We start from the raw sequence: 27,046 nt of genomic DNA, 5'->3' as shown, positions 1-27,046 counted from the left end.
GCTAGGTTAAGGCCTTTTAATAGGTCAAAAAGAGGGATAAGATCAGCTGTGGTTATAGGAATCCAGGGCCTCATCCAATTGATTTCCCCCAGCAGTTTCTGGAGCTGTGGTAGTGTATATGCGTCTTGAATACATAACTGGGGCTTAATGGGGGAGACAACATCTAATGTTAAAGTAGTCCCCAAAATTTTAAAAGGAGCTATTTGTTGAACTTTATCAGGGGCAATTCAAAAGTTACAGTTTTTGAGCAGGGAAAGGCACCTTTTGAAGAGGTCGTCTAATTTGCGGGAACAAGCGGCCCCCAAGATAATATCATCCATATATATGTAAAGGAGTATGTCAGATTCCTCTCAGCTTGTTGCTGGCATTCCTCTTTATACAAAGCACACCACTTAATATAAAGGGGGCCAGGGAGAACCGCCCAGGCAAGAGCCCTCCAATCTGCGGCGGTGCACAGATGGTGAGCAAGTCCCTGGGGGATGGTCTCAGTCCAAGGAGCATTGGGGCCATCCTCAAGAACGGCCTTCTTTAATTCCTTAAGGTCATCTGGCTCCCAAGGGTACCAGGGGGCAGGGCGGTTACCTCTGGGATTAACATTGACCGGAAATAGCTGACATGGCCCTGGGTTAGGTTGTGGGTGGAACAATGGATTCTCTTGGGGCTGGCAGCCAATGGGAGAGCATGAGTCCTTATATGAGAAAGGAGCTGGAACCTCTGCTCGTTGGTATGGAGGGGGGGCGCTGATGATGATTTGAAAGGGTTAGAAGAGGAACTAGTACCAGGAAGTGGTGGGTACAAAGGAGCCGTGGATTTGGGAGGCCAGGGGGCGGCATCAAAAGGGTCGAGGGCACCATTGCCACAATTCTCATCCGGCTCTTTATGGCTTTCTTGTCCTGCCGGCGTGGACTCAGCCTGAGGAAGGGGATCAGAATCTCCCCAGGAAGGGGCTCCCGACCCGGTGGTTTCCCTGTCTATTAAGTTCTTGGCAGCTGGCTTCAATGGCCGAGGAGGGAAGCAACTCTTAAGGGCTGATAAAGTGGGGAAGGTCCCCAGAGGGGGGATATCACCCCAATCAACCTTGACTTTGCGTACGAGCTGCTCCACCCTGTCCCAAGTTTCCCAGTCAAACAGATTACTTGCAGGCAGCCACGGGGCAACTTTAACTAAGGTCCCCCAGGTTTTGATAGCCTGGCTGTCAGAGAGCTCTAGGCCTCTGCTTTGAAGGAGGACCCTAAGGGATTCAAGAGAGGGATCGGGCTTGGAAGAAGAATGTCCCATATTTTATGGGATTACACTTACCCACAGACCGATTAGCTCATCAGCAAAGTTCCTCGTTCCTCACACGGGGCACCATTTGTTGCTCTTCAGCAACAAGAAGGTGGGGGGGACAAGCAGGACCAGCCTGTTATCCCCGGGGCTGAGCGAGAGGGCAAGTGTTGGCGGCTTGGACACCCTCCCCTGAGATCCGGAGAAAAACAAAACCACACCAAGCCGGGAGAAGTGTCAGCCTCAGGGGCACAGTAAAACTCAGCTTTATTCCATCAGAGGCTTAGTTATATAGGGGAAGATAAGGAAGTAACAGAGACCAATGGGAATTGATTATCTCATCTGTCACTAGGGTCTTTAGGCAGGTTTCGGGTTAGGTGAGGAGGTGGAGTTAGGGCCAAGAGCGTGCGTGTGGCAAGCTAGTTAGACCACTAACGCGGAAGTAACGAGGGAGGATGGAAACCTCCAGTCTGCGGCCGTCGCAGGCCTAAAAGAGGCAAAAGGTCCCAACAGACTTAAGATAAACATGACTAGTAGCCCAAATAAGAACCCACAGGAAGGAATATTAGGGCCTAAACTAAACCTGTATTAGCTCAGGATGGTGGAGTGATGGTAGATTCCTAAAGCATTTAGGAAGCAAAACTTAGGAATAAATTGGTTAGGGAGATAATAAAAGAATTGAGAGTGACTTGTAGGTAGCTGCTTTGGGTGATGATACTGCATCAATTGAGAGGAAAAAATATAGTCCTGTTTGGGACACGTTTGATATAAAGGACCTCTGAATCATCTGTGAAAAGAGGTCAGTAGGCGGTAGTTGAATATACAAATTAGGAGAAGAAACCAAGAGAATAAAGGAGATTGCACTATAGAATGTATAAAATGAGAAGCGTAATGGGTCCAGGGAAGGAAACCAGAGAACACCAAAATACAAAAGGTAAACACGGGAAACAACAGAAATGATTGGAGAGAGATGGGTTCTAGAAGCCAGTGGGATAAAGAACATTACCAGGTGCACCCAGAAGTTTCAGTTCTGTTGGACTTAGCATATGCAGGTTATTGGTGACTTTGTAGACATCAACATCAGTGGAGTGTGGGTGAAGACAGGAGCCAGACTGTTGAGAACTGAAGTGAAATGGAAAGTGAGATACTATTGTAGATATCTCTTTCAGGAAATCTGATGAAAAAGGAGAGGGATTAGATTGATATCTAGAGAAATACAGGTGGAGGTAGGGACTAGGATGGGATATACAAGCATGTTTATAAGCTGAGGAGGAAGAAGAGAGAATGAAAATATCTAAAAGGAAAATAAAGGAGGCAATAACTAATGAAGGAAGGTCACAGAGGACTAGGGTCATGGGTACAAAGAAAGGTTTGCCTTCAGCTGAAGGAAAGGACCCCTCTTGCATTGTTGAGAAAGAAGTAAGGATGACGGACATAGATGATCTTAAAGATAGAGAACTGGGAAGTTGAAGAACGACTGGAAAGATTCAGTGATCTGCAAGCCTCAACTTGACACAGTATTACTGAGTCCACATATAATGAACTATGGTAAGATTCAGCCTTGGCCTTATTATGCATAGTACAATACCTAGTAAAGTCTGACCCCTCTTTTTGAAAAATAATATATAGAAATTCAAACTTTAACAATATAAACAAATTGAGTTTGAGGTATCTATAGATCATCCTAATAGAGTTGATCATCCAAACGTGTTTCATTTTGTTTGAGTTTCTCCCTATTCAATTAGAAATATGATCCATTATGTAAAATATGCATAAAGAGAAAGGAGAAACTCTTTATGTGTCAATGATTGTGTATTTACAGAAATTTTTTTTTACATAAATTAATACCATTTTCTCAATAAGAAAGTCAGATTGAATATCCTGAGGTGACAAATGACTCCTTAGTCTCTTGGCTGTACATAATTACTGTTTAGGTTAGGTCCTGTCTGCGTTGGTGGTCTCTGTGCAACATTTTTGCCCTACTTAAGCTTCTACTGTAGCTTTTTGCTCAGTTTCTGACCTCCTTGCTAATCTGGTCTCATTTAGGTTCCTTTTCTTAATTTTAATCTGGTCTCATGCTCACTGTCACAAAGAATGACTAGTCTTGTTAGTTGTACCTCAATGTAGTCTTAGGTGTCCTCGGTTATTTTAATACTTGCCCTTTTGTAGTGATCTGAGAACCATTTTCTTTTTCCAGAAATAATGCCTTTGTGATATAGTGTTAAAGCTTCAGGATCTTAGAGAAAGTTGATCCAAGAAGACTGACAGTGCCTGGCCCTCAGTTTGTACTTGATGCATGTTCTATGAGTGAAAGCCTGAATGCAGGCCATTTCATTTCTGTGAAACTTTACCATACTAAAAACCCTGTGATTTTCTCTGGAAAGAAGTAGTACACGTTCTTTTTGGAATATTTCAAACTGTTGAGTCTTAACTGTAGTAACAAATACTTTTTGAGTTCCAGGCACTCTCCAAGGCACTGGAGGTGAAGAGACCTCACTCACTTCCTCTTACCTTGGGTATGAGTTTTGATATTTAACAATAACAAGTTTGGATCAGTGCTGGTTTGGGCAAGGTTCAGATTAATTATATAAAAGATTATGTATTTTTTTTAAAACCCTATCATATCCTGTCACCCAGTTCTCAAATACAAGTGCTTTAGGCATTGATATAATCTGGACATGAGACTCCCCTCTAGAATAGTCCTTATGTTTGGAGAGGCCTTCTGATAATGACAGGATGTCATTTTTTTTTTATGAAGGAACTTGAGGCTGGAATCTAGAATTATAATGAAGAACCATCTAGGTAATCTCACCAGAGTACTGGCAGCACTGTGATCTGAAACATTTTGGTCAAAGTGAAGTTTATTGAGGATCATAATTTTCATTAAGAAGAGGAATTGCAAAGTTGCTAGATGGGTTGGAATAAAAACACAATTGATTTGCTGCATGATTGAGCACAATTATTGTTATCCCTCAAGTTGTGAAGACATATTAGTCTTCACATACAAGTGTGCTGGAAACAGTTTGTATTTTAATTGAAGTATGTTCACCTTGTCTCTGCTGTAGTTTTCTTCAGACAGACCCTTGGACAGTTGTCTTTTTTTGTTGTTGTTTTAACCCCCCCTCCAATTTCCACCATTCTCTACCATTCTTAGCATTGTGTTTTCTAATGTAAACAACCACAAACAGCCACACTCTGTGAAATACACCATTTCTACCCTTGAGTCTACAGATTTGCTTTTCTGGTAAATGGCTTTTGGGGGCTGCAGAAAGCAAACTATGAGACCCCTGGAGGCAGTTTGTTTGAGTTTATAAGCAGTGTTTGCATGAAGTTCTGGTAGTCTCTTCTGTTTTTTTGGGTTATTTTTTCACACTGTCTGACCTACAACCTTTTTTCATTATTTTAGTCTTTTGGAAGCCAGGAAAATAACCTGGATGGAAAGTAAAGTCCTGTAGCGATTTGGATTATATTCTTAGCTAACTCGTCTAACTCGTTTAATTGGCTTGTGCCTTATTTTGTTTATGAAACTGTGAAAGTATAAAACATGTAATAAATGCAGAAGTACTACACTGATGATTTTTCTTGGGTATGTACACTCCTGAAATTAGTTATGTTTCCACATTAGGGTGAGTTGTATTCTGGTATTTTAAGGGGAAATTTTAAATCTTTATATGTTTCTTAAATATATAGCACCTTGCATCTTGAAGACAGTGAAATAGACCCCAGGATTTAGGACCATGGTAAAGAAATCTGAAATTTTATTGCCTTATTATTAAATTCACTCTGCCTAATTTTTAAAGCTTCAACAAAAATGCATATAAAATTTATGTACAAATATTGGAAGTATAACAGAGATAACACAGTGTGTGGAGTTACACAAACCTGGATTTGAGTCCAATCTCTGGCATTTACTAGCTCTGTGACCCTGAGCAGTTTTGTTATCATGTACTAGTTACAGTAAGTACTTACTTCCTAAAGTCATTGTGGAAATTAAATTATTACCTTAATATTTTGTCTCTAATATTAGCAAGCAGATAACTGACAAAATTTTTTAAAGATGTATGAGTCATATTCTTTTTTAACATGGATGCAGAAAAAAAAAATCCAAGTATGACATTTAGGATGTTAAACCCAGAATAAACATCATGATGCAGAGTCTAGCAAATCTTTTTTTTTTTTGGTATCATTAATATACAGTTACATGAACAACACTGTGGTTACTAGATTCTCCCCACTATCAAGTCCCCACCACATACCCCATTACAATCATTGTCCATCAGTGTAGTAAGATGCTATAGAATCACTACTTGTCTTCTCTGTGTTATACTGCCTTCCCCGTGTTCCCCCCAACACATTATTTGTGCTAAACGTAATGCCCCTTTATCCCCTCATCCCTCCCTTCCCACCCATCCTCCTCAATCCCTTTCCCTTTGGTAACCGTTAGTCCATTCTTGAGTTCTGTGAGTCTTCTGCTGTTTTGTTCCTTCAGTTTTTGCTTTGTTCTTATACTCCACAGATGAGTGAAATCATTTGATACTTGTCTTTCTCCACCTAGCTTATTTCACTGAGCATAATACCCTCTAGCTACATCCATGTTGTTGCAAATGGGAGGATTTGTTTTCTTCTTATGGCTGGATAATATTCCACTGTGTGTATGTACCACATCTTCCTTATCCATTCATCTACTGATGGACACTTAAGTTGCTTCTATTTCTTGGCTATTGTAAGTAGTGCTGCGATAAACATAGGGGTGCATATGTCTTTTTGAAACTGAACTCCTGCATTCTTAGGGTAAATTCCTAGGAGTGGAATTCCTGGGTCAAATGATATTTCTATTTTGAGCTTTTTGAGGAACCTCTGTACTGCTTTCCACAATGGTTGAACTAGTTTACATTCCCACCAGCAGTGTAGGAGGGTTCCCCTTTCTCCACATCCTCCCAACATTTGTTGTTATTTGTCTTTTGGATGTTGGCCATCCTAAATGGTGTGAGGTGATATCTCATTGTGGTTTTAATTTGCATTTCTCTGATGATTAGCGATGTGGAACATCTTTTCATGTGTCTGTTGGCCATCTGAATTTCTTCTTTGGAGAAGTGTGTCTGTTCAGGTCTTCTGCCCATTTTTTAATTGGATTATTTGCTTTTTGTTTGTTGAGGCACATAAACTCTTTATATATTTGGGGTGTCAACCCCTTATCAGATACGTCATTGATGAATATATTCTCCCATACTGTAGGATGTCTTTTGTTCTACTGATGGTGTCCTTTGCTGTACAAAAGCTTTTTAGTTTGATATAGTCCCACTTGTTCATTTTTGTTTTTGTTTCTCTTTCCCAGTGAGATATAGTCTCATGAAGAAGTTGTTCATTTTTATGTTCAAGAGAGTTTTGCCTGTGTTGTTTTCTAAGAGTTTTATGGTTTCATGACTTACATTCAGGTCTTTGATCCATTTCGAGTTTACTTTTGTGTATGGAGTTAGACAGTAATCCAGTTTCATTCTCTTACATGTCCATTTTTGCCAACACCAGCTGTTAAAGAGACTGTCATTTCCCCATTGTATATCCATGACTCCTTTATTGTATATTAATTGAACATATATGGTTGGGTTAATATCTGGACTCCCTATTCTGTTCCACAGGTCTATGGGTCTGTTCTTGTGCCAGTACCAAATTGTCTTGATTACTGAGGCTTTGTAATAGAGCTTAAAGGTGGGAAGTGAGATACCCCCTGCTTTATTCTTTCTTCTCAGGATTGCTTTGGCTATTCGGGGTCTTTTGTGTTTCCATATGAATTTTAGAGTCTAGCAAATGTTTAGTCTTGCTGGCTGCCAGTGAGGAGAGCAGTATCTTTAGGTCTTAGACAAATAAATGCACAGCAAGGAAGGGAACAATGCCATTGGCCAGTTGCTTAACTTTTGGGCCTCTATTTCTTTATACCTGTGTTGTATGAGTTGCTAATCTGTCTACTTTTGAAATACTTTGACTTTAAAGCAGAAGAAAGAAATTAAAATAAAAAATAACTACAAGAAGTGTGGAAGCAACCAAGACTCCTTTTATCAGTGATGGACAAGCTGGTACATCCAGACAATGGAATGCTATTCAGCATGAAAAAAAAATTTTTCAAAACAGAAAAAGACATGGAGGAACCTTAAATACATATCCCTGAGTGAAAGAAACCAATCCAAAAAGGCTACCTTCTGTATGACTCCAGCTATTTGACATTCTGGAAAAGGCACAGCTAGGGAAACAGTAAAAAGACAAGTGGTTGCCAGAAGTTAATGAGAGAGGGAGAGATGAATAGGCAGAACACAAATGATTTTTAGGGTAGTGAAACTATTCTGTAGGCTGCTAATGATGGATACATGTCATTAGATACTTGTCTAAGCCCATGGAATGTACAACACCAAGAATGAACTGTAATATAAACCTTGGACTTTGGGTGATCATGTTAGCGTAGATTCAGCAATTGTAACAAATGCAGTGGTCTGGAGATTATGTTGACAGTGGAGAAAGCTGTTTGTGTGTTGATGCAAGGGGGTATCTGTACTTGGTACTTAATTTTACTGTGCACCTAAAACTGCTCTAAATAAAAAGTCTATTAAAATACACTCACACACAAGATGGGAATAAATGAAGAAGAAGAAATTCAAAGGCTGCTTACTGAGCTTTTTTTTATACATACTTGGCCTTCCTACCCTCTATGTACCTCCCTCTCCTCCAGCGTCAGTTACTTCCATGTGGATGGTTAAGGCAGCTTTTTCCCCACAGTGAGTTCCTAGAAACAGTGCCATAAAGCAGACCACCACAAAACAGATCAGTGTTGAAAGAATTCTGTTGCCTTACACAAACAATATTGTAATTGAGGATTGCATTCCTGACCCAAACTTGCCATCAAATGAAACAGTATGCTTCAAATTTTATAAAACTGGCATGAGTATGCTCTGCGCATTGATTGAGATCCTGTATACCATGAGTAATAAGTCCATAAAAATACAACTCTGGAAATAATCATGCTTTACAACCGTTTTTGGATATGTATTCCTTTTTAAACCATCCTTGGATCATTGTTACCCTTAAGATGCAACCTGTCTGGACAAGCTTGGTCATGCAGCCTTCCCTGTGGCCAGAGGGGCAGGGCACTATGAGCAGCTTATCAAAGGGTTGGAATGGCTGAGGACCATTCCCTAAAATAGAAGGAGGAAGAAGAAGAAAGACAGAGAAGGGAAGAGAAAGCAGAAGAAGGCCATGTTTCCTCTATCAAAGTTGTGAGACACCTACCAGGAGATTTGCTCTTTTAACACAGAATGGGAAATTCCATGCTCATTCCATAGCAGAAATTTAATACATAAAAATTATTTTGCTTCACCAAAATTATAAACATAGATGCCTTGCACTTTTATATATTTCCTTTGTTTCTGTAAGTCTAGGTTAGATTCTCATAAAGTTTTTATCACCATGTGATCTGTAAAGCACATGTTCTACCAGAAAATCCTCCTAAGTCCCCAGCTCTCTCTAGTTTCCTTAGAGGTAATGATGGAAACTTAAGTATAATTCCATACTAACATTATGCTGCAAAGAATGTTTATAAAATATTAAATTCTGATAAAGGGGATAATATTTTTTAATCATTCTTGATCCCTGAATATTATGACATATTAATAGTTATATAGCACTTGGCTTCAGAATTTCTTACTACATAAGCTTTGATTTCATTTTAGTGTGAGTGTCCTGCTGGAAAAAAATAGAAATGCTTGTCTTTTTATAGGGTTACAGAGAATCTGCTGTTCTTCCAAATAAATGCTCTCTACCATTACTACCATCTATTTGTTCATCTCCTGAAAAAAAGAAGAGCAGGTTTTCTTACCCAGAATCCCAAATGTGAGTCAAGCCCAGTTTTATAGGTATGTTCTTTATAACAGGGTCAGTGGACTACCATATGGGTCAAATATATCCCACATTCTTTTTTTTAAGTCCCGTAAGCTAATTGTTTTACATTTTTGATTGAAGAAAAATCAAAAGAGGAAAAATATATGAAATTCTAATTTGGTGTCCATAAAGTTTTATTGGAACATAGCCACACATTCATTTACACACTGCCTGTGGCTGCTTTCACACAACAAGGGCAGATTTGTGTAGTTACAGGAGGGACTGGGTTCTCCACAAAGCCTAAAATGCTTGCTATCTGCCCCTCTATGGAATATATTTGCTGGCCCCAGATCTAAATGATTTTTTCACCATCTACCACTCTAACCACACACTTAGATTTATTTTCTCTCCCTCCTTCCTTTTCTCCCTCTCTGGCCTTCTCCCTTCCCTGTCTTACTTTTCACACACATACATCATTTTGAATTAGTCAATTACAGTTACAAAAAAATCAGATTGTGAGCCTACAGTTAAATGGTAAACGGAAACATGTTTTAATTTCCCTTTGACTTGTCAGTCCTCTCCTCCCTGTCTGCTTTCTCTTTCCTCTCCTGCCTTTATATAGAATTTCTAAGGCAATGCCGTTTTCTTAGTATATTTAGTTTTTAAGGTGAGGGTTAGATCTTGATACATTATTTAACTTCCATGGAAAGTTCCCTGTTACTTTGTGGTCCCATTTTTGACCTATTTGCAGACACCCCCGATTATCTAAAATCACTTTCACATGGGGCTGAGGTTAAGCTTTATTTCTCTTGGCATGTCCCTGCCATAGCAGACACTTCCTCTTTGCCTTGAAAGGACAAAACGATGTTCAGCTGTCTGGACTTAGGCCCAGTGTTTGATTTATACATTATTTAATTTCCTCCTGAAAATTGGAAGCAGGACTTTCAGGAATGGAAGTCAGTATTTTTCATTTGTTTAAGAACACTTTTAGGTCTAATATAATCATCAGTAGTAGATGTCAGCATGATTAGGGAATGACTTTAAGGTAAAGCAAATAAAATATGAATACAAAGGAAAGTTATTTGACAATGGAAGAGATCTGAAGTTTTTGAATAATCATTATTGTATGTGTTACTAGGTTTTTTGTGTGCTAGTCTTCATTCAACAAACTTTTCTATGCTGCATTTTGGGGTACCTGCCTTTACCCATTGGAGGAAAGACCTCTAACCAGTATGTTATAGTTGAAATTGTTGAGGGATTAGAAGTTTGAGGAGAATTTAATGTAACCATTCCAGTAATTTTACAGAGCATTTTTGGTTTCTTTCTGAGCTGCTACTGCATTTATCCCCACAGTTAAGTTCATATGCGTGCCAGGATGTGAATGCCAAAATTGTTTGAAATTCTTACAACAGTAACTCAGGAAATTAAAAATTAACTCTGAAAATACTATTTCTTATCTTAAATCCACTTGTGAGTAGTGTATTCCTTTGTAAACTACTTAGATCATTGTTACTCTTAGGTTACAACCTGTCTACTTTCTCCCACCAAAGTTCTTATAGGTCTGGCACATGTACTATCTCCACTTCCTCACTAATTCACCTCTCCAACCATGGCAGCGTGGCCTCTCCCTCCCTTCACCCACGCAGAGCTGGTCTCCCCAGCTGTTTCCTCATCTCCAGTCCTGTAACCAGCCATAAGTCCTCGCTTCCCTGGCTTTTCTGCCCTGTCTGCCAGAATTCATACCCTCTTCCTGACACCCTCCTCCAGTTCAATGTGGACTGTTTCCTCTACTTCTTTTCTCTGACAGACTCCTTTCCTAGTGTCGAGCTAAGCTGAAGTGTTCCCAAAGTTGTTTCTCAGACCTCTTCTCTGTCTACACTCAGCCTTTTCCTTCTCATCTTTCCTTAGAGCCCAACACACCTGGGGAGAATTTAGAGGGCTGCAAAGAACAGTTTGAAAACCACCCAGTCCTGTAAGACTTCTTTTGAGTTCCAGAATACAGCACATCCTGTGCCCTCTCCATGCCTTACTCAACAGAGTTCATTCACGTGAAGTGCCTCACCACCAACCCACCTTTTCACAGTCTCACATCCCTTCAAAGCTCATTCCTAGAGGATCTACTTTTTGATGTTACTGAGCTCCCAGTAGATATTTTCTTTTCCTTATCTGAGCTACAGTGGGGACAGCCTGGTACAGTAAATAGAGCACAGGTACTAGAGTCAGGCAAATGTGGAATTAAATCTAGACCCACCACCTGTTTGCATGATGTTGGGCAAATTTACCTAAATGCTTGAAATGTCAATTTCTTCATCTGTACATGGTGAGAAGATTGCTCAGTATGTGATGGTTCGGAACACAGGAACAGTCGGTGGCGGTGGCGGTGGCAGCTGTATTAGCATCGTCAGCAGTATTATTTTTCTACACCAGCATTTTCCATTTGTCATATGTCAGTTACTTCACTTCACCCTCTAAACAGGCACTTACATGGTTGTCTTACTCCCTCTTCTGAATCTAGGTTCTTAGAGGTTGTCTTTATATTCCCCTACTTCCGAAGAGCCTAGAACAATGCCTTGTACATAGTTTTTCGTCAGTGAGTTGAGTTAACAGAATAGCTCTTCCCTTCCCCTAAAAGAAATACTGGCTTCACAGTGTTCTCATGATTCGTAGCTGGGTCTTCATATTTCAGTCAAATATGAGCATACTAAAAAGTCTTTCTGTCTGTTGTTATATTTGTCACATTGAATCTTGAAACTAGCCTTTAAAATTATTGCATTTTAATTCCTCAACGACTAAGACATATATTTAGAACTCAACAGTCTGAAGTAATTCTTATTTTTGAAAAAAATCTTTGTATTTTATATATAAATGCTATCAGTAGTAACATTTAAAATAAGAAAATGTATACTTAAGGTTCTTATATTAAAATGTCTTTTAATCAAACCGAACTGCAGTTTTTTTAGCTGAAATAACTAGCAATTTTTTATTTTCACATGTTTTTTCTTACAAAATCCTTACTTTCTATCTCCGAACATATCTCTGGAAAGCAGATTTCCTGCTTCTCAGAGGTGTCACTTCTTCACAAGTCACACATTATCCTGGTTACAGTAACCTATAACTGCTTTCTTTGTTGTTTGAGAGACCAGAAAGGTTGATAAGATTCTGCTGATGATTTTTGAAGGAGAAAGCAGGGAAAGAGTAGTTGCTGGTCTGAGCATCTAATAGGGGAATACTGGAACTGGTGGATTTGACTGATAGCAGGCAGGCATTGAGGGGCCCTGGGAAAATAGTATAAATCCACATGTGTACTTTTAAAAAAGTGCCAGCACCCTAAAGTCACTAAGATCTGCCCTGGTCAGGTATTCATCAGTCAGAAAGCCTTTTTGGAACAGTAGTTTCGCAGAGCTATTTTAGCTGGTGTTCTCAGCGCTTTGAACCAGCCGTTCTTCACCTGAGTGAAAGACACCTATGTTGTGAGCCCCAGGAAGGAGTGCGCAAGGTCAGGACAGGGAAGGGGTGGCCAGAGAATAGACTGAATTCACACTTCGAATTCTTCTGGGAATCATTTGTAACCACTCAGGTATACCAAATAGTATCACAGCTGACAGCTTTATTTAACATTCCATTTAGCTCTAATCTCTGCTTAATCTCTACTATTTTATTTGGTTAGTGAATATTCAGTGCAGCCCCATTTGTGGAATGCTGGCCAAGAGCACACTTCAAATCAATAGTAGCTCTTCAAATCAAATCAAAAGCTAGCTAGCTGTACTGAACTAGGTGAGAACATGAGCATACAAGTTCTGAAGTTTGTGAGATAGTTTTTTTTTTAGTTTTTGGTAAATCTTAACAACCTGCCTAAGCAGTATATATATGATGTAAAGCTAATGCAGTAACTAACCCAAGATATAAATTCCACATTTGATGAAAAATCAAATTGAAGTCCTGAGTTTAGTTAACATTAAGTCAAGTATTCGACCTTGTTCTCTTTGTAAATTCTCCTTTTTCATTCATTATCCTCATTCATCCATTCAACGTATATTTACTGAGCATATTCAATGTGCCAGGTAGGATTCTAGGCACTAGAGTATGCTAGCAAACCAAAGTTTAGAAAGTCAGTACTCTGTGTTTCCATTTTGTGGGAGGAAACAGACCATCAACAAAACAAGTAAAAATGTGATGTTTTACATGGCAATAACAGAGGGGGAGAAAAATAAAACAGGGAAGGGGAAAAGTATTATGGGGAGGAGACAGCAGGTTTAAATAAGGTGACCAGGGAAAACCTCATTGAAAAGGTGACATTTGAGGAAAAATCTGAGGCAAATAAACTGTACAGTTAGTTACCTGTGAGAAGAGTGTTCCAGAACAGGGAAGAAGAAGTGCAAATGCTGTGAACAAGACTATGCTCTCCATTTTTAAGAACAGCCAGGAACGGAGAAAGACAAGTACCAAATGACTTCAGTCATTTGTGGAGTATAAAAACAAAGCAAAACGGAGGAACAAAATAGCAGCAGACTCACAGACTCCAAGAAGAAACTAGCAGTTACCAAAGGGAAGGGGTTTGGGAGGATGAGTGGGGGGGTTGGTAGAAGGGCATTAAGGGGCACTATAATTAGCAGTTACAATATAGGGAGGTTACCGGGAAGGCAGTACAGCATGGAGAAGACAAGTAGTGACTCTATAGCATCTTACTATGCTGATGGACAGTGACTGCAATGGGGGGGTGAAGACTTGATAATAAGGGTGAATGTTGAAACCACAATGTTGTAAATGTGAAACCTTGTTTAAGATTGTGTATCAGTGACACTTTAAAAAAAAACAGCCAGGAAGCCAGTGTAGCTGTAGTGAAGAGAGTGGAGGGGTGATGGGAATCAAATGCTACTGATAGATCAAGTAAATTAGAACTGAGTACTGACCATTGGATTATCACCCTGACAGCAATTCAGGGGAAGGTCAGAAGTCAAACCCATTTGAAAGGGTTTAAGTGAGAATGGGAGGAGAGGAAGTGGAGAATTGAAATAAGGACAACTCTTTCAAGGAGTTTTGTTGGTGGTGGCGTAAAGTAGATATGGAGACAAGGGAGGGATTATGTTTTTAATGTGAGTAATTGCAACATTTTTATGCTGGTGGGAAAAGTTGATTAAATGTGAGCAGCAAATTATAAGCAGCAAATCTTGACTTAGACGAAAGGGAATAAAGTCCAGTGCGTAAATAGGAAGACTGATCTTAGGAATGCAGATAATTCATCTAGTGAAACGGAAAGAAAGTTAAGTATGCAGGTACAAATAAAAGGAAAGAAGTAGATTTAATGGCAGTAGCATATTGAGACTTCTTTTCTGCCATATAAACAAACTTTCTTGCCAGTGTTTGAATAAAATCTACAGTATCTTTGTCACGTAGTCATTTGCTCCCTGTCTCTAGAGCTGTCTCCTTATTTGGCCAGCTTATAAATTGTTGTTTCCCTTTTATTGAGCAAAGACCTGTCTCCTACAGCACTGGACCAAGTTCTACTTTCCAGAGCCTCACAAGATCAACAGTTCCAGTCCTTCTCCATGGTAGCCTTTCGAGTACTGGAGAGTTGACATGATTCCTCACTGTTGGCCTCACTCCTGGCTGTCACACCCAACCCTTCAGTGTTGCTGTTGAGTTGTGGTTTAAGCCTCTCTCACACTGGCCCCTGATCATCCCATCACTTAAATCGGGCCAGACTTACTTGATCAGTTTCATTTGTTAATTGAGACTCATTTATCCTGGCCACTGGAGTCTTTTTTCTCATTGGCTTATTTTTTTCCTAACATACTCAGTGTTTCTAACAAATACATTTGACTAGCATGCCAACAAAGTTTTTATCTAATGTGTTTATCCTTAGGATGCAGCCATAGACTAAGCACAGCTATGAAGGAATTCCCTTTCCAACCTGACCTTTATCCATTAGTTCCCCATTCTGGAGAAGATAGTCATTTTTAAGTTTTCACATGACTCCAGATAAATGAATACCTAATCTAGGAGACATGGTCAGATTAAGTAGTATAGGGCAAAGAAAAAGGAATATATTATGAGCAGATCCAAGCCTAAATAACAGGAAAATGATGTATCCCTAAAAATGAGTTTGTGAGGCAGGTAGTTTTCAGATCAAGATGATACATCTGATGAAACTTTGATCGATGTATGTAAATGCTCAGATAGATGCCTGAGCTGAAGATGAATATTTCAAAGGCATTTGCATAGGAGTGATATTTAAAGACATGAAAGTAGATTCATTCTTACAGAGGTGATAGGTAAAGACTAGAAACCAGGGGTAACAATAATATATCTATACTGGAAATGTCTGTGAGATGTAAGCATGTGATCCTCTGAGAATTAAAAGCTCATTTATCCTATTACCATGTACGATGAAAAATTGATGTGGGAGAGCCACGCTGGTTCTGGTTTGAATCACCAGGACAAATAAGAAAATCCTAATTTTCCTATTATCACGTCCCATGATTGCTGCTGTATCTGAGCTGGCCTTAGCACCACTATCAGCCCCATTAGCACTGCTACTGCTTTTACCATTCCCGCAGTAGCATTGGTAGTCACCAAAAGGCAGTGACCAAGTATGAGTCAGCACCAAGAGCCAGGCTTCAGAGAAAAGCCAGGTCAGTTCTGTAGCATGAAGCCACTGGGAAATGTGGAGCAGTTAAGATGTGTGCCTAGAACTGGCAGAGGCTGGAGACTTTGAAAGGCTGGTTGGAGCAGAACAAGGTGAAAATGGGGAGGCAGAAGCAAGTAAAGAGCCAGAAAAATATGAATTTCTAAGACTCACCTTTTCTAAAATTTTGAATGAGCAATGGTTTTTAAAAAATTCTACAATCATACTCATGCTACAGTGAATAGAAGCATCTTACCAGGGTCTTTCTTCATTGCTAGAATTTTACATCTGTCCTACTTGACTGTCTTTAGACTTTTATCAACCTATAAATCAATCATAAAAGAGAACAAAAGACTGGAAACAGTTTAAATATACATTACTTGTGACCTAGTTGAATAAACTATGAACTATGTAGCTCTAAGTGGAATGATAAGTAGCTCTTTATAGAGCTATGAAGTGATTTCTAGGGTAAATTGTAAGGCAGAGAAAAGTGTGAATGGTATGCTGACATTTATCTAAGGTGGCAAAGGGATGGCAAAGCTTCCCTTTATAAATATGTCGCAGCCAATACATAAAGAAAAAATAGCAGAAATAGGATAGCACCATTTTAAAATCCTTAATAAAGTAAAGAACTTAGGCAATCATAAGTGACTAATAAACCATAAAAGAGGGACAACCAGGTGACGGATCTCAACATCACCAATGAAGTATTTGTTCCAAACAAATCAAACCTGAATTCACTGAAGCCTCTAGGTCTTATGAGTTTACAGGAAATACAGGAGACAGAGAAACATGTTAAATCACACCACAGAGATGCTGTCAGGAAAATAAAGAATGCAGGAAATTATAGGACATATGATCCAGTTTCTTCAATATAAATTGTAAGGGAAAAAGAGAGAATCCTTTAGATATGGGATATATTAACTGAATGCGATGTGTAGGTCTTATTTTGATCCCAATTCAAGCAAAGTATTGTAGAATACACTTATAAATAATCGGCAAAATTTTAATACTGACTGAATTGGTAATATACTGATAATATTAAGGAATTACTGCTATTTTTAATGTGAAATAATGATGTAGTTATGCTTTTTTAAAGTGTGCAACATAGTTTTTTAACAATTATATCCATTACAAAATGTTCACCACAGTAAATATAGTTATATCTGTCACCATACAAAGTTATTACAGTATTGTAAACTGTTTTCCCTATGCTGTGCATTTCATCCCCTTGACTTTCTTATTTTGTAACTGGTTATGCTTTTTTTTTTTAACTCTTTTAGAACTATATACTGAAATATTTATTAAATATTATGATTCTGGAATTTGGTTCAAAAAATTCAGTGCAGTGTTGGGGGTAAGGATTGAATTGTAGATAAAACAAGGTTGGCCATGAGTTGATCATTGTGAAAGCTTGGCAGTGGATGAATGAGAGTTCACTGAACATAATTCTCTTTTCTGTTGTACGTGTGAATTTTCTCTAGTTTAAAAAAAAATTTTTTTCTCTACCCAAATGCTCACTCAGGATTTCAATCTCATGTATCTCCCCTTTCTCTTATACTCTTCTATGTTCTTAGGAGAAAGAACTGGGCAAGTTTATAAAGTGGGGTGGAGCTGTGTGAAAAGACACTTCAAATCATTTTTCAGCCACTTAGAATGGTAGAATTAAGTCAGAGTTCTCCAAATTTGAAATGCTGTCCTTAAGCCTTTCCAGCACATACTTCCAGTTACATGCACAATTTTAATTGAGATTAGGAACTGTCTCCAAATAAAATTTCCATAAACTTTCAAATTGAACAACTCCAAACTTGGGCTTGTAATCTATTAGCTATTTAGGACCCCTTCCCTCCACAAAAAAAAAAATTTATTTGTTTTCTTTTCTGATTCTCATTGAGACTTCTCTAGTCGCTAAAGAGAATGGATTTAACACAAAGATAATTTTGACCATGACCCATCCTGGAAACATCATTCTAAAAGAATAGCTTTTAATTTTTTTTGTAGATTGTATAATCATTTCCAAAGAAGGTGGCTGGTAGCCCTTAAGGCTTTTCAACTTTATCATATTTCAGATGATGCCTGTGGCCTGGAAATAAGTTGTAAATCCCAGAATGTTATCTGGACCGTGGATGAGCAGCATGGTCTAAGAAAATGGCAACTAGAAACAGCTGGCCCCATTGCAGCATGTTGAGCTGTGTTTTGGAAGTATGGTTGGTAGAGAGCAGAGGACAGTTGCGCCAATGGCCGCAAGTTCCAAAGTGGTACCTTTTCAACAGCATTTTGAGATAATGCATTGCCAAGACAGCAATTAAAAGGAAACAATGCATAAGCAACACAAGTTTACATATACCTGGAAAAGGATAGAGGGCACTTTTTCATCCTCTTTCTCATTCCCTCAGCCAACCGTCAAAGATCTAACTCAGATCACCTATTCCAGCCCTGGCAAGGATCCTCACCTCCTCCCCCAAAAAACTAAAGTCACCATGTCATCAGTGTGACATCACACACACACACACACACACACACACACACAGTGGATTTGGAGCAAATGCCTCAGTTTGGCCCCCATCGCAGTCTCCTTTCCCCAGACTCAGTGACTAGACCGCAGCCACTCAGACTTACCATGGGAGTTTTGATTACTGGAATTGAGGAAATGAGGACTTTCTGGTGGTAAGACTGTCATAGAAACTGTGAATTGCCATTTTTTTCTACCATGTGGAAAAAACCACTCTGGGTGAGAGAGGAATAAAGCTAAACAAAGGAGAGAAGCAGAGATCAAAACTATAGAGAGAAAATCGTGATAGTATTCCAGTCCTTGACCCCAGTTGTTCTGCTGAGGCCCAGCCATACTCTGTCCTTAAATTCTGTTAGACTCAATCATATCCTTATAATAAATTCCGCCTTCTGATTCAAATTGGGTTTCTGTTCCTAGCAGTGTAACCCTAATATACAGCAGATGTCACAACTGATTGCATATATATGGAGACATAAGAGAAGCTGAGGCAGAATTTAAGCCACCTTGCTCAGAGGCATTCACAAATGTAGTGTGAAACTACTCGTGAGTCCCCTTTGATTAAAGTTAGCCTGGTCATGTTTGTTGCAGCAATTAAAGAATGCATAGCCTAAGGTCTTTTCAGGACTTGGGTTTCTTATTAAAGAAAATGAATCAAAAGTGTTCATTAAAAGATTGACATAAAAATTTAATAATTCTCAGGTTAACCCAGTACTTTGCAAAATATTCCATAGGAATATTTGGGGATGTGGATGTGAATTTTCAGTTCCACAAATACTACTAAAATGAGCAATTGGCAGAAAAATGTTTTAAAATATTTAGTTTCAGCAAGTAAAATCTCATTTTATTACAGAATTCTTTGGTTAAAGGCACAGCTATGCTGGGTTGCTGCTAGAGTGATAGGATCATAATAGGCCAAGTTAATTTTAAAAGATTCATAAATGATGGGCTTCAGAACTACTGATGGTAAAATATACTTCACATTTTAGTGCAAGTGCCCACCACATCTTGTGAATTTGCATTGCATCTGCAGATGAGTGTGTGTGTCTGTATGTGTGTGTACCATATAGATACATACATATGAACGCAGATTTCTTTAAAGAGGACAGGGTTGGTTGGGGATATCAGAACGGACCTATAAAATAATTCAGTTTCTCCTGGCCCTCGCACTTTTTCAGTGTAATTGTTAAATGTGTACAGAAGCTATCTCAAACACACTATATCAGAGGTGCTATGGATTTATTTTTGGTTAGATGTCAGCAGGCCAATATGGAGGCACTTGTTACCAAGGAATAGCCTATCTAAAGTTGAGTGATTAGATCTCCAAATGAAAAAGTATATAGCCTGTAAGAGGACATTCTTGGCACTTGCTTCCATTTTTCCCTTTTTACAACATTACAGGGTGCTTTTATGTGTATATTTTATCATTCATAATGGAGACTATATTACCTAAGATTGAAAAATAGTTTCCATTGTATCATAATCCCCTTGTGTCCAGTGGACTCATCTCTTGAAAAAAATTTCTGTTCAGTTGGAAATATCTACTGATCTCTTTCGGGTGATACATTTTTTGATGGTTAGAATATGTTAAAATGTTGAATAAAATATATGGACACAGAAAAGATGCCGGTGTGAGAGGAGAGACAGAGGCTTCCTCCTAAAACAGGATACAATTAGAAAATTTAATTGGCGCAACTAATCCTAAGAGAGCAACAGGGAAGAGGACAGCGTCAGACTGCACACACCTGGAGAAAAGAGCAGACTTCACTGAACAGGGTAATGTACCAGAGCTGTGGCTCCGAGGGACCTGAGCCCTTCCTGCACCCCAGCTCACCGGCGGGAGGAAGAGAAATGGAGCAGGGAGGGAGTGGAAGGCTTGGGACTGCTGAATACCTAGCTCCAGAGATCTGCTCTGGGAGCACAAACCTACATTTCATGGTGCTTTCATGAGACTCACATGACTACCCAGTTGGAAAGTTAATACAGGCAGAGTTCTTGGGGAGACTGGGATTCCGGCTGCTTGTGGAAAGCAGGGATCCATATCTGGCTGCTCTGGGACAAAAACTTATACCTGTGTGACCCGCCACTGGCTCAGGCAGTGGAGACAGGCACAGCAGCCGGGAGGCAGGGAACAGCTCTTTCCTACCACCAGGCATCAGTACCGCTCCCCTGTGACCCCGGACATTGCTTCAGGGGCTGAGCAGCTCCAGAATAGAGCTTCTGGACACTGGAGGGTGCCATATACAAACATGAACTGCCAAAGGAACCTTGTCCAGAGTAAAATTATTAATACAACTCCTGAGAAAGATTTAAATGATATGGACCTCCTGACTCTTCCTGAAAGGGAGTTCAAAATAAAAATTATCAACATTCTAATGGAGGTAGAGAAAGACATCCAAGAACTCAGGAATGAATTCAGGTCAGAGATCCAATCATTGAAGAGCACAATGGAGGGTATTAAAAGCAGGTTGGATACAGTGGAGGAGACAATAAATGAAATAGAAAGTAGAGAAGAGGAATACAAAGAAGCTGAGGCACGGAGAGAAAAAAGGATCTCTAAAAATGAAAGAATATTGAGAGAACTATGTGACCAATACAAGCAGAACAATATTCACATTATAGGAATACCAGAAGAAGAAGAGATAGAGAAAGGGATAGAAAGTGTCTTTGAGGAGGTAGTTGCTGAAAACTTCCCCAATCTGGGGAAGGAGATAGTCTCTCAGGCCATGGAGATCCACAGATCTCCCAACACAAGGGACCCAAGGAAAACAACACCAAGACACATCGTAATTAAAATGGGAAAGATCAAGGATAAGGACAGACTCTTAAAAGCAGCCAGAGACAGAAATAAGATCACATACAAAGGAAAGCCCATCAGGCTAACATCAGACTTCTCAACAGAAACCTTACAGGCCAGAAGGAAGTGGCATGATGTATTTAATGCCATGAAGCAGAAGGGCCTGGAACCAAGATTACTTCATCTGGCAAGATTATCATTTAAATTTAAAGGAGGGATTAAACAATTTCCAGACAAGCAAAAGCTGAGAGAGTTTACCTCCCACAAACCATCTCTGCAGTCTATTTTGGAGGGACTGCTATAGATAGAAATGTTCCTAGGGTTGGATAGCTGTCACCAGAGGTAGTAAAACCACAGTAGGGAGGGTGGAGCAGCTGATTGTGAGGCAGATGCAAAATTAAATTGACTATCCGCAATGTCAATCAAGGGATAGACAAAAAGTACAGAATTTGATACCTAATATATAAAGAATGAAGGAGGAAGAAAAAGGAGGAGAAATAGAAAAGAACCTTTAGATTGTGTTTGTAACAGCTTACTAAGTGAGTTAAGTTAGACTCTTAGATAGTAAGGAAAGTAACCTGGAACCTTTGGTAACCACGAATCTAAAGCCTGAAATGGCAATAAGTACATACCTATCGATAATCACCCTAAATGTAAGTGGACTGAATGCACCAATCAAAAGACATAGAGTCACATGGATAAAAAAACAAGACCCATCTATATGCTGCTTACAAGAAACTCACCTCAAACCCAAAGACATGCACAGACTGAAAGTCAAGGGATGGAAAAACATATTTCAGGCAAACAATAGGGAGAAAAAAGCAGGTATTGCAGTACTAGTACCAGACACAGTAGACTTAAAAACAAAGAAAGTAACAAGGATAAAGAAGGACATTACATAATGATAAAGGACTCAGTCCAACAAGAGGATATAACCATTATATATATATATATGCACCCAACACAGGAAAACCAGCATATGTGAAACAAATACTAACATAACTAAAGGAGGAAATAGAATGCAATGCATTTCCTTTTAGGAGACTTCAACACACCATTCACTCCAAAGGACAGATCCACCAGACAGAAAATAAGTAAGGACACAGAGGCACTGAACAACACACTAGAACAGATGGACCTAATAGACATCGATAGAACCCTATGCCCAAAAGCAACAGGATACACATTCTTCTCAAGTGCACATGGAACATTTTCCAGAATAGACCACATACTAGGCCACAAAAAGAGCCTCAGTAAATTCAAAAAGATTGAAATTCTACCAACCAACTTTTCAGACCACAAAGGTATAAAACTAGAAATAAATTTTAAAGAAATCAAAAAGTCTCACAAACACATGGAGGCTTAACAACACACTCCTAAATAGTCAGTGGATCAACGACCAAATTAAAATGGAGATCCACCAATATATGGAAATAAATGACAACAACAACACAAAGCCCCAACTTCTGTGGGACGCAGCGACAGCAGTCTTCAGAGGAAAGTATATAGCAATCCAGGCATATTTAAAGAAGGAAGAACAATCACAAATGAATAGTCTAACATCACAATTATCGAAACTGGAAAAAGAAGAACAAATGAGGCCTAAAGTTAGCAGAAGGAGGAACATAATAAAGATCATAGAAGAAATAAATAAAACTGAGAAGAATAAGACAATGGAAAAAAATTGATGAAACCAAGAGCTGGTTCTTTGAGAAAATAAACAAAATAGATAAGCCTCCGGCGAGACTTCTTAAGAGAAAAAGAGAATCAACACACATCAACAGAATCAGAAACAAGAAAGGAAACATCACGATGGACCCCACAGAAATACAAAGAATTATTAGAGACTACTATGAAAACCTATATGCTAAGAAGCTGGAAAACCTAGAAGAAATTGACAACTTCCTAGAAAAATACAACCTTCCAAGACTGACCAAGGAAGAAACACAAAATGTAAACAAACCAATTACCAGCAAATAAATTGAAGAGGTAATCAAAAAAATACCCAAGAACAAATCCCCCGGGACAGATGTATTTACCTAGGAATTTTATCAGACATACAGAGAAGATATAATACCCATTCTCCTTAACGTTTCCCAAAAAATAGAAGAGGAGGGAATACTCCCAAACTCATTCTATGAAGCCAACATCACCCTAATACCAAAACCAGGCAAAGACCCCACCAAAAAAGAAAACTACAGACCAATATCCCTGATGAACGTAGATGCAAAAATACTCAACAAAATATTAACAAACCGAATTCAAAAATACATCAAAAGGATCATACACCATGACCAAGTGGGATTCATCCCAGCAATGCAAGGATGGTACAACGTCCAAAAACCCATCAACACCATCCACCACATAAACAAAAAGAAGGACAAAAACCACATGATCATCTCCATAGATGCTGAAAAAGCATTCGACAAAATTCAGCATCCATTCATGATAAAAACTCTCAACAAAATCGGTATAGAGGGCAGGTACCTCAACATAATAAAGGCCATATATGATAAACCCACAGCCAACATCATACTGAACAGTGAAAAGCTGAAGGCTTTTCCTCTGAGATCAGGAACAAGACAGGGATGCCCACTCTCCCCACTGTTATTCAACATAGTACTGAAGGTCCTAGCCACAGCAATTAGACAAAACAAAGAAATACAAGGAATCCAGATTGGTAAAGAAGAAGTTAAACTGTCACTATTTGAAGATGACATGATATTGTACATTAAAAACCCTAAAGACCCCACTCTAAAACTACTAGAACTGATATCGGAATACAGCAAAGTTGCAGGATACAAAATTAACACACAGAAATCTTTGGCTTCCCTATACACTAACAATGAACTAATAGAAAGAGAAATCAGGAAAACAATTCCATTTACAATTGCATCAAAAAGAATAAAATACTTAGGAATAAACCTTACCAAGGAAGTGAAAGACCTATACCCTGAAAACTATAAGACACTCTTAAGAGAAATTAAAGAGGACACTAACATATGGAAACTCATCCCATGCTCTTGGCTAGGAAGAATTAATATCGTCAAAATGGCCATCCTGCCCAAAGCAATATACAGATTTGATGCAATCCCTATCAAATTACCAACAACATTCTTCAACAAACTAGAACAAATAGTTCAAAAATTCATATGGAAACACCAAAGACCACGAATAGCCAAAGCAATCCTAAGAAGGAAGAATAAAGTTGGGGGGATCTCTCTCCCCAACTTCTAGCTCTACTACAAAGCCATAGTAATCAAGACAGTTTGGTACTGGCACAAGAACAGAGCCACAGACCAGTGGAATAGAATAGAGACCCCAGATATTAACCCAAACATATATGGTCAACTAATATATGATAAAGGAGCCATGGACATACAATGGGGAAATGACAGTCTCTTCAACAGATGGTGCTGGCAAAACTGGACAGCTACATGTAAGAGAATGAAACTGGATCACTGTTTAACCCCATACACAAAAGTAAATTTGAAATGGATCAAAGACCTGAATGTAAGTCATGAAACCATAAAACTGTTAGAAAAAAACATAGGTAAAATCTCTTGGATATAAACAGAGCAACTTCTTCATGAACATATCTTCCCGGGCAAGGGAAACAAAAGTAAAAATACACAAGTGGGACTATATCAAGCTGAAAAGCTTCTGTACAGCAAAGGACACCATCAATAGAACAAAAAGGTACCCTACAGTATGTGAGAATATATTCATAAATGAGAGATCCGATAAAGGGTTGACATCCAAAATATATAAAGAGCTCACGCACCTCAACAAACAAAAAGTGAACAATCCAATTAAAAAATGGGCAGAGTTGCTGAACAGACAGTTCTCCAAAGAAGAAATTCAGATGGCCAACAGACACATGAAAAGATGTTCCACATCACTTGTCATTGGAGAAATGCAAATTAAAACCACAATGAGATATCACCTCACACCAGTAAGGATCGCCACCATCCGAAAGACAAACAACAACAAATGTTGGCGAGTTTGTGGAGAAAGGGGAACCCTCCTACACTGCTGGTGGGAATATAAGTTAGTTCAAACATTGTGGAAAGCAGTATGGAGGTTCCTCAAAAAGCTCAAAATAGAAATACCATTTGACCCAGGAATTCCACTCCTAGGAATTTACCCTAAGAATGCAGCACTCCAGTTTGAAAAAGACAGGTGCACCCCTATGTTTATCACAGCACTATTTACAGTAGCCAAGAAATGGAAGCTACCTAAATGTCCATCAGTAGATGAATGGATAAAGAAGATGTGGTACATATATACAATGGAATATTACTCAGCCATAAGAAGAAAACAAATCCTCCCATTTGCAACAACATGGATGGAGCTAGAGGGTATTATGCTCAGTGAAATAAGCCAGGTGGAGAAAGACAAGTACCAAATGATTTCACTCATATGTGGAGTATAAGAATAAAGAAAAACTGAAGGAACAAAACAGCAGCAGAATTACAGAACCCAAGAATGGACTAATGGTTACCAAAGGGAAAGGGACTGGACAGGAGGGGTGGGAAGGGAGAGATAAGGACCAGGGTAAAGGAAGGGGGCCTTACAATTAGCATGTATAATGTGGGGGGGTGCATAGCGAGGGATGTGCAACACAGAGAAGACAAGTAGTGAGTCTACAGTATCTTACTATGCTGATGGACAGTGACTGTAATGGGGATTGTGGGGAGGGACTTGATGAAGGGGGAGTTTAGTAACCATAATGTTCTTCGTGTAATTGTAGATTAATGATAATAAAATGAATTTAAAAATATATATATGGATACAGCCCTGAGATTTTCTAAATACACTTACTCAAATTCACTTAATTTTTATGTCTCTGAATTTTAAAATGCTTTAAAAACTTACCATTAGTTCTTTACATATATCAATTGCTGTATTTCTGATACCAAACCAGTACCACCAAGTGATAATTTAATAGACCTTTTAAATTAAAACATTTTTTAAACATAATTTCTTCATTATCAACAGTAGTTGCATCCACCTTCTTTTTCCACAACCCTTACATCTCTGTGGGTTGCTGTTCTGGCCTTTTCTCATAGTTTAGTTCAGTCTTTTCAAGTAGACATTTTCAACCTTTCCTTAGGAGACTTTCCTTGGTTTTTTTTCATTGCTGAACTTGACACAAACCTTATTCTCTCATCAGAATTTTTTGCAAAGGAATTTGAGTAGCAGTAGTTAAGAAAGAATGTTTAGGTTTCATAGTCCATGAGGTAATGGACTTAATGATCAGAAGGGAAAAACATATGAACATGTGAATGTTTTGGTTAAAGCCTTCATAAACTGAATCCTTTTTATTCTTCACCTTGACCTGGACTGAGTAGCTGTAATGAAAATAACTGTCCTATGTGAAGGGCCCCCACCAGTAAGATGGCAAACTTCCGGCTTCTCTTCAGGGTCCTCGGTTCGCGCCGGCGCCACCTGAAGCCCAATCACCCCTTGCACCCCTCCCAATCCCAGCACCTAGCCAACAGCCAACAGCCCCGTAGAAGTAACACCACAATTACCCCATGCCCCTTCCTATATAACCCAGCACCTTTCCCTAATAAAGCGGAATTTTCCGGTGAATTGCTGCTGTGTCTCACTCCTTTCCTTTCATTGGTGCCGAAACCCGGGAGACGGGACACCCCAACTGGGCCCTATCTTCCCCACCGACACCAGCAGCAGCTTGCCCTCGTCCTCTTTTTCCGGCGCTGGCTCATCACACTCACCACTCCTCTCTGGCCTTTAGGTAAGTTTTCCCCCCGGAGTGGGCCACTCTTCCCCGAGCTATTGCAGTACCATTGATCGTGATCGTCCGGCAAGGCCCTGACGCTCGGGGATGAGGAGGGAACTCTCCCCTCCTCAGGCCTTCACGGCTGCGGCGGACCCTCAGACCCCTCCTCCGACAGCCATAAATCCCACCCTCAGGCCTTCACGGCTGCGGCAGACCCTCAGGCCCCCCCTCCAACAGCCA

The 27,046-nt window shown here is 39.3% G+C and overlaps 1 protein-coding gene across 9 annotated transcripts in view; it reads left to right on the top strand.

Annotated features, from left to right (window-relative positions):
* Positions 1-27,046, top strand: part of AFG2A (AFG2 AAA ATPase homolog A) — a 402,837-nt gene that overhangs the window by 355,749 nt on the left and 20,042 nt on the right. For 3 of the 9 annotated variants that reach the window (XM_073237064.1, XM_073237070.1, XM_073237062.1), the window contains one exon: positions 9,029-9,141. The exons of 4 other annotated variants lie outside the window; for them this stretch is intronic. In XM_073237064.1, the coding sequence (XP_073093165.1) occupies positions 9,029-9,141 (113 nt within the window). Of the gene's footprint in view, positions 1-7,254; positions 8,946-9,028; positions 9,165-27,046 lie in introns of those variants that run through there. 2 more of the 9 variants (XM_073237065.1, XM_073237066.1) reach the window with 2 other exon arrangements.

This window comes from Manis javanica, chromosome 5, assembly GCF_040802235.1.
Source record: "Manis javanica isolate MJ-LG chromosome 5, MJ_LKY, whole genome shotgun sequence".
Lineage (NCBI taxonomy): Eukaryota > Metazoa > Chordata > Mammalia > Pholidota > Manidae > Manis > Manis javanica.
This window is presented reverse-complemented; position numbering and strand designations above follow the sequence as displayed.